The following is a 16,132-nucleotide window of genomic DNA, read 5'->3' on the forward strand; positions in this document are numbered from 1 at the left end:
CAAGTCCCATGTCAGGCTCCCTGCATGGAGCCTGCTTCTCCCTCTGCCTCTGTCTCTCTCTCTCTCTCTCTCTCTCTCTCTCTCATGAATAAAAATTTTAAAAAATGAACAATAAGAAATTACTATTTTTCATATGCTTTAAAATAAAGCAACAACAGAAGCTTACAAATAGTTTCATTTTCTAAACTGATGTAGTGTGCCAGTTTTCTTTAAAAGGAATGTTTATACTATGAACTTGTTCCCTAATCTTTCTGGTGTGAAATATGAGGGCAGAGGTTGATATGATGATGTGCACATAAGGGTGGAAATAACTGAAGGAAATGTGGGTGAGCACACAGTGGGCGGCAGTTCATGAATTGTGCCCACTCTCAGTTTTGGCAGCTCTGGGAAAGCTGCCCACACAGTTCTTGGGATCCTTGAGCTTAACTACCGTGAGCAGGGGTGGAGTACTTAATCCTTCGAGTGAGTGATAAACACCGAGCAAGGCGCAAGGCGTGTCTTCCCTGGCTCCCCTCCCTTGGGGCTGCAGGTCACGTGAGCAGAAAGTACTTCCCTGTTCCAGCCTCAGTCTCCCGTAGGCAGTGATTTGAGTCTGAAAGGGGCACTGAGGAGGAGGCAGGCAAGGGAAGATAGGCTGGAGGAGAGTGTAAATCTGGCGGGAGCACAGGAGTCCTAACTGTAGCTATGCCACACTTCACCGTGACTAAGGTAGAGGACCCAGAAGAGGGGGCAGCAGCGTCGCTCTCCAAAGAGGGGGAGCCCATCTTAGCAGAAAGAAGAGCCCTGATTCAGCATTTGGATGAACCAGGTGAGTCCTCAGCTTGGGAGCTTTCGGAACTTACGGGGTCTTTCCAGAAAGAAATGGTAACTAAAATATTAAACGTAACCCCTGAAGGATGGAGAGAAAGTATTGTGGTTGAAGTCCTATTCAGTCAACTGTATCACTCCCTTGTATATCTGATAACTTCTCTCTTTTCACATTCTTTTGTTTGTTTTCCCCACAATGAGTTCTGTGTTCATTACCTACAGGTGAAATTCAATCAGTGGCAATGTGTGACAAGAGTTTTCAAGCAAAAAAGAAAGGCACAGTAAAAGTCAATTTACGTGGAATTTAAATTGCACCCTTTGCTCAGACAGTTTAAATTATATCTGGGAAAGTACATAAAAGGGAAGAGTATGGTTCAGTAGTTTTGTACAGTGGACTCTGCACTTGTGACTTCTCAGGTTATTCAGTATTTTGCCTCAGTTTACCAGTTAATCATTAATTCAGTAGCGAATGGTTTAAGAATTCTTTAATGAAAGAAGTACAGTATATCGTTATGACTAGCACAGCATTGGGTTAAGTTTGAATGAGATTATCTCTATTTTCTCTAAATGATAATGGTTTCACTTGCTGGGGGAATTGTGGTTTTGAATTTTGAAATGTAATTAAAATGTTAGTTAATACTGCATTAAATATAGGTGTGGTTTGAAGCCCTTTATTTTTTAAGTCTCTAAATTTCATGAATTATCCAAGAATTTCTCTAGTATGTGAATAAAGGCTAAGAGAATGTCTCAAAATTCCCTTTAATTCCATGAGTCTAATTCTTTTTATGGCAAGTAACACATCATAATTCCTTTCTGTAAACTATTTACTGTCTCTTGTCTTACAAGTCATCTTTGTGAATTTTTAAGAATCTCTACCTTACAGACAAGGACTAAAAAAATTTCCTTTTGCTTATTTTTTTCCTTCTAGTGAGAGAATTTACCAGGGGGAAATAGGATTTTATGGAAAAATTTGTCTGCCAGATTATTTTTGTTTTGCTGAATAGTAGAGTGATAAATTGAAATGTTTAGTCTACTTTGAACTTGAACCTGGTTCTCCACAACTTTAACTCAAGTTAAGGTTTTCTTTTCCTGATTGTGTGTTTGAAGTTCAAACTTTCTTAGCTGCTTGTTTGCTGCCCTTATATTTTACTCCTTTTAGGTTTTTAGCTTTGCTATTGTCTTAATTTCACAAAATGCAAACAAGTGAAATTATCTGTACCTCATTCCACTTTTCATTGGTTTTTATTTCCTTCACTCCTTTTATTATTTCATCTTTACTCGTCCCATCATGTCTGGTGAAATCTGCTTTACTCAGATTACAACACTGTTGAAGTCATCTAACCTATTAGCAACTACCTAGAAAAGCTGTAAAAATTTTTTGATAGCCAACTTTGTAATAAGTGACATGCTAGGCTTAATTTATGTTCTTCCATAGTTATTGCTTTGGGCAAAGAAGAAGTGACAGATACAATCTAACTTGAACTTAATAAGGCGTTTTATTGTGGCGTTTTCCATGACAGCCGGAAAGCATCCACTTGAATGAACTGTTGTTCGGTAAGTGAACAACTGATGGGAATATATTACCTAAATTGTATTTAGTTTACTATAGGATTAAATTAGAGGAGAAGGAGGGAAACATATGGAGAAAACTTTTAATTAAGTTTTCTGGGTTTTGGGGGGTTTTTTTGGTTTTGATTTTAGGATTATAACATTTTTGAGGATGTTAGAAGCACTTCTAACGTTAGCTGTTTTTCTAACCAGTTGCTTTTTTTCATGTTTTTCTGTCTGTATTTGTAAAGAGAGAAAAATGTGTACTGTAATATAAATAGAACATATTTAGAAAGTAAATCATTCTTTAAAGTATGTTTTTTAAAACAGATGTATTTGAACTAGACAGGTAGTTTGAGATAAAATAGAAATATGAATATAGACATAATAGCTAATTTTAAGAAGTACATTAATCCCTGCTATGTTAGTTACTGGAACCCTGCTTAATTAGTTTTGAAGGGAAAAGCAGAAACTCAGACTTCTAACATCTTTCTTGACTATTTTCCTCATTTCCTGTCTAGTTTAGGTGCCCCATCCTGTTTTCCCAGCAGCCTGTCCATAGAAATTGTATGAAACACATCTGTATTGCAGTCACCTGTTACAGTTGTCTCTCTTCCCCCAGCAAACAAACTAGATATCCTGGAGGATAGAGACATTGTCAGATCATTTGTGTATCTACAAATTCAGTCGAATTACACCTAAGAGGCTATTCAGTGAATAGACTTTCTCTGCCTTTTAAATTCTTTAACTAGACACATGTTCAGTGCAAGTATCATGCCAGGTGTTGTACTTTTATCTTAAGGCTATAAAGGCATAGAAAGTATAAGTTCCCCACCAAAGACAGCAGAATGGCTTTGGAGCCAGGGACCTGGCTTTGAATCCCAGTAATTAATTATTTATTACTAAATAAAAGTAGTGATAATTTGTATTAATTATTACTTGAGTGACTTTGGGCAAGTTACTTCTCTAGCCTACTTTACTCTTTGATAAAAGGAATAGTAGTACCTACTTTACATGGTGGTTGTGAACTACATGGGAAAATGAATATAAAGCACTTAACACGTGTGACACAGTGTTCAAAAATAAGACCTACCTTTTACTTATTGTGATTAGTGGTTTAATAAGAACAAAAACAGCTTTGGGTAACAGGTGATGGAAAGAATAATAATAATGCCTAGAAGAGACCCTAGACAGGTATTTCGGAGGATAGGACGTAACTGATTCTTGAAGGGATGTCTAGAGAAGATGACAAGTAAAAGCACAATAGAAGGTAGGAGAGGAAGGTACAGGGCATGTGGGAAACAAAAGTTTAAGATTGTTAGCACAGGGGCAGCCCAGGTGGCTTAGCGGTTTAGTGCCACCTTCGGTCCAGGGCGTGATCCTGGGGACCCAGGATCAAGTCCCACGTTGGACTCCCTGCATGGAGCCTGTTTCTCCCTCTGCCTGTATCTCTGCCCCGCCCCCCGTGTGTCTCTCATGAGTAAATAAATAAAATCTTTAAAAAAAAAACATTGTTAGCATAGTTGAACATGTGGTAAAGAGAGCTAAGAGATGAGGCTACTTAATGAAGGATTATCAAGTTCATCTCACTCTGTGGGAATAGTGGGTATTAAGACCGTAAGTACTTGCCTAGAATTACATGGTGAGTAGTAGCAGAGCCAGTGTTAAAACATCACACCAGGATGCCAAGTCCTAGTTTTTTAAGAGTAAGTTACATTATATCTTAATGTGCCATGTGTCCAGAGGATTTGATATGAGTAGGTCTCACATCTGTGATGGCTTTTATAGGACAGTGCAACTGTTTATTGCATTTACTTAATCAGGTATAAATATTTCATTCATTTAAATATTTATTGAGTTTGTTAAAGTATTTCTCTGAAATGATTATTCCACATCTTCTCCCTTATTCATCAGATCTTACACTGTCTGTGGGTTAGGCAGATTTCAGACATCCGAAGACAATCCGAAAGCCAATGTTTTAAAGAAGGTGATATGACTGTTTTCTTTTTACTAACATTGAAGTAGTTAAGATGTAAAAGTTCTGTTGTGTGCCCTTTTATTTTTTTAATTTTTAAAAAATATTTTATTTGTTTATTCATGAGAGACACCAAGAGAGACAGAGAGAGAGAGAGAGAGGCAGAGACACAGGCAGAGGGAGAAGCAGGCTCCATGCAGGGAGCCTGATGTGGAACTTGATCCCAGTACCCCAGTATCATGCCCTGGGCCGAAGGCAGGTGCTAAACCACTGAGCCACCCAGGGATCTCCTTGTGTACCCTTTTAACTATTCAGTGGGATTTTTACCAACCCAACTAACAAAAATTTATTTACTTATTTTTTAAAAAGATCATACTTATTTATTCATGAGAGACACACAGAGAGAGGCAGAAACACAGGCAGAGGGAGAAGCAGGCTTTTTGCAGGGAGCCCAGTGCAGGATTCAATTGCCGGACGGACTGGGATTACACCTTGAGCTGAAGGCAGCCACTCAACTGTTGAGCCACCCACGCATCCCCAATTAACAAAAATTTAGATACGCTGTTTTAAAATATGAAGGTCAAAAATTTTCCTTAAACATGGCTCATGTTTTTCTGCCTACCTTCCCAGCCCCTAATATTCCATTATTGTCAGAAAGAACACCTCCCCAAATTTCAATACTCTTATTTACAATTTTTTTTTAAATCTTTCCCCAATTTTCCTTGCTTGGTGTTCAACCCTCTGTGTACCGTCTACTACTTTGCCCCAAAGGGTCACACCAGATTGGAACTCGTTTAATGCTATAAAGATAAAATTTCTCAAAAATATATATGCATGTATATTGCTTAATATTATATTCTACACTCAAAACAACATTAGGTTTAGGGTTATAAAATATTAAGTGTAGTTGTAGCATATTGTAAAATACTCCGTTTTCACATTTCAGACTGAATTTAGACATTTGGCATAGGTTACAAAATAGATTGTAAGCTGATAGACTTTAAAAACTTTAGCATGTCTCGGTTTTGCCAGGTTAAAAAAGGAAATGACTTTACATTACAAAATGTCATCAACATTATAGTAGTAATTGTTGAGTACCTGGAGTGTGCAGGTGTGCTACCGATATTGGCTTATTTAATCCTCACAACAACCAGGACAGGTAACCATTATCCCTATTATAGAGATGAGGAAAGTGAGGTGCTAAGAAATCACCCTGTTTAAGTGATAGATGGGGAATTTAGATAAGGGTCTCTGTGACTAAAGCCTCTTCTTTTCACCACACCAGGTTTTCCCTCTACTTTAAATAGACACATAATTATTTATTGCTCTGTTGTCTCAGTAGTTACCAATTCTTCTTACATTGTTTCTTTTGTCTTTGTGTATTTCTCAAAATTAATTGAAAATTGTTGTTTCTACCTTTTCACATGTTGGATTTTTTTTTAAATTTGATGTAGAGTATTTCCACGAATAGAATACTCTTTCAGATGATGCTGAAATTTGAGAAATCTGAACAAGCAAGGATCCTGATATACTCTGATAATTGTTCACTAGCCCTCTGCTCCTGAGATTTCTAGAGAGATGTACACTTATCAGTGAGATGGGAAAAGAGGTTTCATTAAAGGCTTAAGGGTTAATGATGGGCATATGGAGTAAGTAAAATATTTTTTTTAAGATTTTATTTATTTATTCATGAAAGGGGGGGCAGAGACACAGGCAGAGAGCAAAGCAGGTTCCATGCAGGAGCCTGATGTGGGACTAGATCCCAGGACTCCAGGATTGTGCCCTGGGCGGAAGGCATATGCTCAATTGCTGAGCCACCCAGGCATCCCTAAGTGAAGGAATTTTAATATAACTTTTAAGAATGCACATATGAGTGCATTATTTTATTTTAGTGTATTAGAAAAAGTTATGTTTCTTTTCATGGATCTTATTCTTAGAATGAAGCTAGATAAAAACACAAGTCTGTTTATTTACTTATTTATTTATTTTTCACAAGTCTGTTTAGGTAGAACATAGACATGGGAAAGATTGAATATGGTTGCATAAGTAGTGTAAATGATTCTGATCCATTCCAAACCCCTCACATAGTGAGTTAGGTTTCCTTTCCTTTGGGTTCCTTCCACTGAAACACCTAGCCTTTTGGTGAGAAGAGATTTCGATGGTTGTGTTAAGAATGGTGAGTTAAGAGTCCTTTTCAAAAGCTGTCTTTATCTCCACCCCCTCCCCAATCACATTGCCTTTGTTCATATGTTTTTCATCTGAACCCTCTTCTCTTCTTCCTACTTCCTGTCTACCACAAAAAAATTGTACAGACTCCATCATCTCAAGACCCTCCAAGCTGAATTTGCCTAATCCTCTACCCCAACTTTGATCATTGTATCTATCCATATCTATCAGCACATATACTTTGCAGTATGGCCTGAACTTGCAATGACTTCGTAATTATATCCATATCTCTTCAACCATATTGTGAGTTATATGAGGGCTAAGAATAGTGTGCTAATATTTTTTTGGAAATTATATATTTTTATTATGGAAAATTTCAAACTTTCTGTTCATACCTCTTACCTGTTGGTGTTTTTATCTTTAGATGTTCTTTTTTTTTTTTAGATGTTCTTTATATTTAGGGATATCAGCTCTTTATGATATAAATTGCAAATATTTTTCCCAACCAGTATTTCTTTTAAAGTTTTATTGAGGTATAATTGATGTGAAATAGATTGCACATGTTTGAAGTGTACATTTTGATGAGTTTTGACATCTGTATATGCCCCGGAAATGACTATCATAATGAACATTTCCATCGCCTCAAAATGTTTCCTTGTACCCTTTTGTAACCCACTCACCTAATTCCCTGGTCTCCAGGCAACCGTTGATCTGCTTTTTTGTCACTGTACATTTGTTTGCCTTTTCCTAGAATTCTGTATGAATGGAATCCTAGAGAATGTGCTCTCTTTTGTCTGAATTCTTTTATTTAGCATAGTTATTTTACTACATTCATCCATCTAGTCATATCCTTGAAGTCCAAGTAGATCTTTTTTATTTCTCAGAGCTTATCATTAGGGCAGTAGTTGAAAATGATATAACTCACAGATATTTGCACTTAACAGGCTTTTAAAATTTTTGACCTATTTGCCAGGTTTTAAATGTATTTAGTATTAGTCTGTAAACAGAACTTTTCAGAGCAGGTTCTAGGAAGGTTAGATCTCACTATCTCTCTGTTCCTGATTCCAGCCATCATCTGCCTTATTTGAGCCGAGTGGCCCCCTGGATCCGGTGAACAGTTAGGTGCAAGTGTTGTCTGGGTTCTGTGGGAGCTCTGTCATGGAGGGATGGCACAGGACTTGTTTGTTCCTCAAGGGCTGGACAAGAGCCTTGGGATGACGGTAACAATAGCAGATTTAGGAAGAGCTTGGCTTGATAAGGATCCATGGACTGCTGGAGGAAAGAAGAAAGAGAAAAAGTTAGGGAACTGATATCTTTTTGTTTCTAAGGCTGGGAGGTATAAGGAGACCTGAACAACACTGGGAGGCTTCCCCATGGGCTTCCACAAGGCTGTCAGCTTGCCTACTGGACTGCCCACCTACAGGCATCTTGCCTGCTTTGTCCATTCCTCTCACTTGTGGTCCTCCAACAATGAAACCTAAGTGTTTCTGAGACAAAAAGGAAAAAAAAAACCATGTAGGGAAGCCAAGCAACCAGAAAGAGAAAAATCGCTTAGAATATTAACAATGAAAAAAAAAATATTAACAAGGTGATAGATTAGCTAAATAGGAATACTGGAGGACACAGTAACTTGAATATGAAAATAATAGCTTTTAAGGAAGTTCAAGTGAAGTACAAAGAAAGACTTTATAGAGCAAAAAATATGATTTACCAGCTAAATACTTACTACCGTCTGACTCTCAATCCCTGTATAAACACTTTTTTTTTAATTTTTTATTTATTTATGATAATCACACACACACACAGAGAGAGAGAGAGAGAGAGGCAGAGACATAGGCAGAGGGAGAAGCAGGCCCCATGCACTGGGAGCCTGACGTGGGACTCAATCCCAGGTCTCCAGGATCGCACCCTGGGCCAAAGGTAGGCACCAAACCACTGCGCCACCCAGGGATCCCTAAACACTTTTTTTTTATATACTATGTCCACTAAAATGTCAGCACTGTGAGGGCAGGAACTTTTTTCTCTTATGTATACTGCTAGTCTGTTGTCAACCCCCAATGCCTAGAACACTTGGCACATAGAAGCATGCAGTGAATGCATAGTTATTGAATAAAGGAATGAATGAATGTGATCATTTATTGGCCTGGCAGATCAAGTGGAAGAAATATTTCAAAAGCATAGAGCCAAAATTACAAAGAGATTGGAAAAAAAGATAAGATTTGGAGCATAGATTCAGGGCACCAAACCTAGCTAATAGAAGTTCCAGAAAAAGAAACAAATGAAGGAAAAGCAATAATTAAACAAATAGAAAAAATTTCCTGAGCTAAAGGCTTCAACATGCAGAAAGAAGTTCCAGGGAAGATCAGTGATAAAAAACACAAACCTAGCTAGGGTTATCCTGGTAAATTTTTTGAACTGCAAGAATTCATCTTGGAGGCTTCCAGATAAAACGTGATATATCTATAAAGTGTCAGATTGGCATCATAATTCTAACCCATAGCACTGGAAATTGGGAGACAGTGGAAGAATATCCAGATTACCAAGAGAAAAAAGACTGTTAAATCCTTATTTCCAGTGGCGATATCTCCACTAAAAAAGGGGACACGTGTTACCTAATATGCAAAAATTTAGAGAATGTGTTACCGCTTAACCCCTTACATATTCTGAGAATATGTAAGAAAGGTTTTCCACCAAATAAATGAAGTGGAACAGAGATCACTGGGGAAGGGAATAGAAATAGTAGAGACGCCTGGGTCGCTCAGTGGTTGAACGTCTGCCTTAGGCTCAGGGCGTGATCCTGGGATCAAGTCCCACATTGGACTCCCTGCAGAGAGCCTGCTTCTCTCCTGCCTGTGTCTCTGCTCTCTGTCTCTCTCATAAATAGATAAATAAAATCTTTAAAAAAAATAGGAAATGACAGACTCTCTGGGAATGTGTTGTATAAATGCTAAACAAAGGGACATACTTCAGGGAGCAATTCAATAATTATGACAAAGTATCAAATGAGTCAGAAGAAAACCTCATTATGGGAGGAAAAAGAGGCAGAAGCTTTCCAAAGGAAAGTAAGGAGAGGAAAAAGTGCTAATAAGCACATGTAAAGCTGTTCAACATCATTAGCCATGAGGGAAATACACATCAAAACCACAATGAGATACCACTTCACATCCACAAGGATGGCTCTAATAAAAAGATGGACGATAACAAGTGTTAGTTAACAAGGATATGGAAAAATTGAAGCACTCATATGCTTATGGTGGGAACATAAAATGGTGTAACCACTTGGAAAACAGATCAGCAATTCCTTAAAAAGTTAAAAATAGTTTCCATATGGCCCAGTGATTTTATTCCTAATACCCAAAAGAAATAAGAGTATATGTCCATGCAAAAACTTGCATATGAATGTTCATAGCAGCATTCACAATAGCCAAAAAGAGAGAAGTAACCCAAATGTCCACTAATTGATCAATATATAAATAAAATGTGATCTATCCACATAATAGGAATATTTCTTGCAATAAAAATCAGATGAAGGACTGATACATCCTACAATATGAATGGGCTTTGAAAACATTATGTGAAATGAAAAACCAGCCACAAAAGACCACATATTGTATAATTCCATTTATATGAGATGTCCAGAGTAGACCAGTTTAGGAAACGGAAGGTAGGTTAGTGGTTGCTTTGGATTGGGTAAGGTGGGGAAGTGAGATAGAGATTGACTGCTTATGGGTATGGGAACCAAATGTTAAATGTTGTGATGACAGTTGCACAGTAATGAGAATATATTAAACATCAAATTGAATACTTAATGGGTAATTACATGGTATATAAATCATATCTCAATAAAAGATTTAAATGAAGGGACTGAAAATGAATGAATGAATGAATAAACTAAATACCAATACATGCAAAACTTGTATGAATCTCCAAGGCCTTATGCTGAATGAAAGAAGCCAGTCTCAAAAGAGACTATGATATTACGTTTATGCATTTTTAAATTATAAAAGATCATGACACGTTTATTAATAATCAAAACCTGTTTGTGTGCATGTGTATATTCACACACACTAAAAATGTTTTTAAAAATTTCACTATACAACATGTATAGCAGTTGTTGCCATTTTAGCTTCTCTTTATGTTTAAAACTTTAGAAAATGTTAAATTTAAGCAATTAACATTTGACTGTGACATGAAATCAATATATTCTCTTAAAATATCAGGAATGTTTATTGTATGCTCTTAGTCCACATAATACAAAGCTTTAGCTCCTTAAAATTCAAGTCCATTTCCTACCCTCCTTGTTAAGGAGTAGTTGGGCCTGTTCTTCCAAAACCATCTTTTAAAGTGAAGGAAACATGAAGGGCACCTGAGTGGCTCAGTTGCGTGAGCATCCAACTCTAGGAAGGAAGGAAATATATAAATTGAAGGAAACATGAAATATACTTTTCTATAGTGCATGAAAAATCATTTAAGTCATCCACATTGTCAAAGAAGGATGTAAGGTATCAACAGCCTTCTTGAATGTTTGCAACAATCCTCAAATCCTAAATAAGGATTACTTCTTGGAGATTTTTCTGTTATATTAACTATGTAAGTTCTGCCCTCTTCTATGTGTATTTGGCCCAAGAAACCATTATATTATACTGTGGGCTTTTATTAAAGCTGCTTTCTGCTATTACAGTTGCTATGTCTCCCACGTTTTACTGATGATGTGTTAAAATCACAACTCTTTTCTTCATAGATGAGTTCAACTCCTGGTGGATTTACAACTAAATGAAGAGTTTCAGCACAACTGAGTTATTCAGATGAGTTTAGAACATAATTTATATGTTCTAGATGTCATCATCATTTTACAAATCGGAAGCTCAAACAATAAAAGGGGCTTTCTAAGAACATTTCTCTTGCTTGGAACACACTTCTAGACAGCACTGGTTTCCTCGGGGGTCTCTATTAATCTAGTGCTTATACTTGGCATATGCACGAGAACTTGAAGGGTATTTTTGATGAGCGCCCAGCAATAGTGGCAGCTCTGCCTGTATAATCTAGTATTTCCTTCCACTTCTACCCAGAGCCCGTTGTCCCCAGTGCTGCCATCAGTTTCACCTCTGCCAACATCAGTATATGTCCCCCTCCCTGAACGACCAAGGGCCCCTGCTGCAAGAGTCAGGCTGGGTGGCTTAGATAAGACTCCTGACTGGTCCTGGTTCTAGGTCTACTGCAGCTTTTATTTCTATCACTAACTTTTTATTGAAATTAGTCTTGAATTTCTATCTCTGGACGTTTTTCTTTGAAATCAGTTCATCATCAGTCAATTAACAAACATTGAGTGTTTTATAGGATGCAAGATAGACTATGTTACAAAGAACTATAATTGTCACAGCAACACTAAATTTCTTGCCCTCAAGTACTTTAAATGGGCAGAAGGACCCTGACCCTGCCCACCTCCCAGCCCCCAACCCTAGATTGATTTATTGGGCCTCTGCTCTTTTTATCTTTTCTTTAACAAATTTTTCTTTCATTTACTTTTTCTTATTGTTAATCTTGGCAGCTGTGTTGCTGGGGTGGGGACACGAGGGTGCGTTATCTCACAGCTATGAAAATTGGTGCCACCAAAAATTCACAATTTCCAACTCCAACTGTACTGTTAACACTATTTAGAAATTCTTATAAATAATCTAGTCAGTCTCCTTTCTCTTAAATTCTTTTTTTTCTTAAATTCTTCACAAAACTTAAAATGCTTGTTAAGCCCCCAATCCTCTATTCTCTTATATTCAGAAAATGACTGAACTTATACTTGTTAGAGTACACTGTAATTACAAAACCCCTCTTCCCAACATCCATATTGACATCTATCCTTTACATTCTTCATTCTTTTGTAATACTCATCCATACACCTGTGGTCTAGAACTTTGCTTGCCCCCTCTCTATCCTGTGTTTTCTATATTGACCCTTTCTGGGCAGCCCTGGTGGTGCAGCGGTTTGGCGCAGCCTGCAGCCTGGGGTGTGATCCTGGTGACCCGGGATCGAGTCCCACATCGGGCTCCCTGCATGGAGCCTGCTTCTCCCTCTGTCTGTGTCTCTGCCTCTCTCTGTGTGTCTATGAATAAATAAATAAATAATATCTTTAAAAATATACATATTGACCCTTTCCCCTCCAGTGTATTAAAATAGTCTGTCTCTTCCCTCTCCCTATTTCCCTCTTTTTTGCCAATTGTTTACCCTTTAGTCTCCCAAATATTTCTCAGATCTCTCCCCTTCTCTTCATCCTCACTGCTGCTATACTCAGGATAGTTCATTGTCATTTCTTGTCTAGCCTCCTAAAGCCATCCTTATAGTATGTACCAGAGGAATTTTTCTCCAATATAAATCTCATCCTTTTACTCTCCCATTTAAAACACTGTATTGTCTCCCCATTGCCTGCAGAATAAAGTCTCTTCTGCTTACCGAGTCATACATGTGCCTTCATGATCTAGAGCATTCCAACTTAACAATCCCCTTAAGACTGATTTCAAACTTCAAACTTCTTCCTTGATGGCCTCTCCATTATATTCTTCAGGGAGTGTAATGTATTTTACACACTCCCATATCTCTTTATATATATACCTCTACTCTATAGTGCTTTAATCACCATAATGTTAATTGTTTTACCCATATGTGCTGTAAATCCCAAAGGGTAGCGACTGTGTTCTGTTGTGTATCCCCAAGTGCCTGGCATATAGTATTGACACTTGCAGGTGCTTAGTAAATATTCTTTGAATTAGTAAGTTGATTAATGAAAATATAATAAGGTAGTATATGCCCAACAATTGAGAGGAAGGTTAAAGCTAACAGAAAATTAAACCTCAGGATAGTTCTAAACAAAGAAGCACTTGATTAGGCCCTTTAAAGGACATAGGATTCAGGTGAGTGGAAAAGAAAGAAAAGGACACTTTCAATGGAAAAACTGATGTAATGAAAGATAAAAGGATCTATGTCATGCCTGGGTGGCTCAGTTGGTTAAGCATCCAACTCTTCATCTCAGCTCAGGTCTCGAGCTCATGGTCATCATGAGTTCAAACCCCAGCAAATGATAAGGTTAGAGAAAAGAAAGCTAGTGCAAGATTATAAAAGAACCTGAAAGTTAGGATGAGGTTTTTGGAGTTCATCTTGTAAGCCAAGGGATCCAAAAAAATAAACCAGTGTGTATTTATAGGTGTTGAATCCATTAGCCTCGGCTACCACCAGCACCCCCATGCCCAGCCTGAGAAATCATAGTACGAATGGAGGCAGAACCTACAAAGGCAGTCCTTTCCTTTCCTTAGAGGGACTTGAACTGGTACGCACACACGATGCCTGGATATAAATAAATGAGAATGATCATTTCTTCACAAAATTGTTGGCGACTCCTGGCACTGTTATTAGGAGACCTTTGAAAGTGTTTGGTTTTTTAAGCAATGAAGGAACCTAATAAAGGCAGGATTTTAGGATTATTAGCATGAAGGAAAATGCAAGATTGTTTGAAGATGGGAGAATTGGCAGGGAAAGTAATTGAGCTATTTCATGGTCCAGGCTGGAAAGGACGAGAATCTAAATTATGGCAGTGTGGTAGAAAAGAAGAGATGGATATAGAAGCTACAGTTGACTAGATTTGGTAAATGAGGGCAGGGAAGTTGGAAACATGTATGCTGACTGGTTCTTATTACCCACTTATTTTGGGTCAATGACAGCATTCTTCATTTCTGTCAACTTAAATGTTTGTTGTATATGAGGTACAATATATTTATATGCGTGATACTATAGGCTAATACATAATATTACATTATATATCATTGTTTATTGGTTGTAGTATATACCTGATATTATCTAAAGGTATATTATTAGGCATAATAGTTCCTATATGTTTCTAGAATTTCTCCATTATCTATGTCCTGATGTTAATCCTGTTTAGAATGTCTCCCCTGTTCAGGACGCCTGGGTGGCTCAGTGGTTGAGTGTCTGCCTTCGGCTCAGGGTGTGATCCTGGGATCCAGTCCCGCACTGGGCTCCCCTCAAGGAACCTGTTTCTCCCTCTGCCTCTGTGTGTGTGTGTGTGTGTCGTGTGTGTCTGTTCTCATGAATAAATAAAATCCTTAAAAAAAAAGTCTCCCCTTCTCCATTTCTCTCACCTTTCTGCTTTTTGATAAACTATCCATCCTTCAAGATTTACCTCTGTTATTTCCTTGATACCATCCCTGACTGCTTTATTTTGTTTTCTTTTTTGATTCCCACAATATTTGTACCTACTGTAACAGTTATTTTTATTGTTTCATAACTGTATAATTCTTCTCTAAACTTCTGTAGAAGAAAGGGTAACTCTCTTCGTTTTTTTTTTTAATTTTTAAATTTTTTTAAATTTTTTTTTACTTATTCATGAGGAGACACACACAGAGAGGAAGAGACACAGGCAGAGGGAGAAACAGGCTCCCTATGGGGAGCCCAATGTGGGACTCGATCCCAGGACTCTGGGATCACTCCCTGAGCCGAAGGCAGACGCTCAACTACAGAGCCATCCAGGCATCCCTGGGTAACTTTCTTTGTATCTGTAGTACCTAGCACAGTACCTGACCTATGGTAGGCATTCAGAGTATCAGTTGAATTAATATTAATGATTCTAGAGACCATGTTAGAGATGGGCGTTAGCACATGGATACATTACAGTGGTCTGATGTTATGCCTGCCGTCTCTAATAACTCTGCCATTCATTTCGTTTTGCATATTGCACTTGTGTCCTTGCCTAAAACACTGGATTTGTTTTGAGACTTCTATATAGAGGATTTCAATTGTTTTCCGTCTGCTTTAGACTTAAGACTTTTGCTAATACGACCCAACCCTTCTAACCAGACCATCCCAGACATGTGCCATGTTAATTCTGCTCCTATGATCTTGAGGTCTCCATGATTTTTAAGGTTTTTAAAAGTTCTACTTAGAACTCATACTGCCTATGTTGCTCCTCTCCTCAGCACAGATTATGGGCTCTATTGCCTTGGGCAAATCATTCCAGCTTTCTCTGAGCTAGTTTCTTCTGAAACATGGGAATAATTCTTCCTCACAGGCTTGCTGTGTGGATTTGGTATGATGATAATAGGAAAGTTCCCTAAATTGAGTCATTTAAAGACTGCCTTTATAATCTTTCCATTTTCATGTCTTTGCATTTAATATTTTATCTTAAATCACTGAGAGGACCTTTATCACTAAATGAAACAGCTGCTTGCCACTCTATAAATAGAGAATAAACTAAAGATAGATTTAATATAAATGGTATTAATCTTGCTAGATACTGTTGCCAAGCAGAGACTCTTAGCCTGTTAAAAAAAAAAAAAAAAGCAATCAAGGGGAAGTGGTGCATCTTATTGGGATAAGTAGTGTTTTTAATGACCACTGTTTGTGCTATGCAAAATATGTATATATTTTGCTGATTTGTAATTTAATTATTTCATAAATGCCTTGTTGTAATTTCCTAATATATTTTTCTGGATAATGAAGAGTTACCTATGTTACTAATATTCATTCTTGTACCTATGTTTTATGACCAGCATAATGTAGAGAATCAGAATCCAGGAAATTTACTCTGCTTATACTCTGGCCAAACCATTGACCCTAACTTAGCTTTAGCTTCTT

General features: G+C 37.5%; 1 protein-coding gene across 6 annotated transcripts in view; it reads left to right on the forward strand.

The window, feature by feature from the left end:
- The window catches only part of SLC12A6 (solute carrier family 12 member 6), an 88,519-nt gene that overhangs the window by 16,168 nt on the left and 56,219 nt on the right, over positions 1-16,132 (forward strand). The window contains exon 1 of one of the 6 annotated variants that reach the window (XM_055316672.1): positions 552-808. The exons of the other annotated variants lie outside the window; for them this stretch is intronic. Within the exon in view, the coding sequence (XP_055172647.1) occupies positions 685-808 (124 nt within the window). The 5' untranslated portion in view covers positions 552-684. Of the gene's footprint in view, positions 1-551; positions 809-16,132 lie in introns of those variants that run through there. 6 annotated transcript variants of the gene reach the window in all.

This window comes from Nyctereutes procyonoides, unplaced genomic scaffold (assembly GCF_905146905.1).
Source record: "Nyctereutes procyonoides isolate TBG_1078 unplaced genomic scaffold, NYPRO_anot_genome, whole genome shotgun sequence".
NCBI classification, from domain to species: domain Eukaryota; kingdom Metazoa; phylum Chordata; class Mammalia; order Carnivora; family Canidae; genus Nyctereutes; species Nyctereutes procyonoides.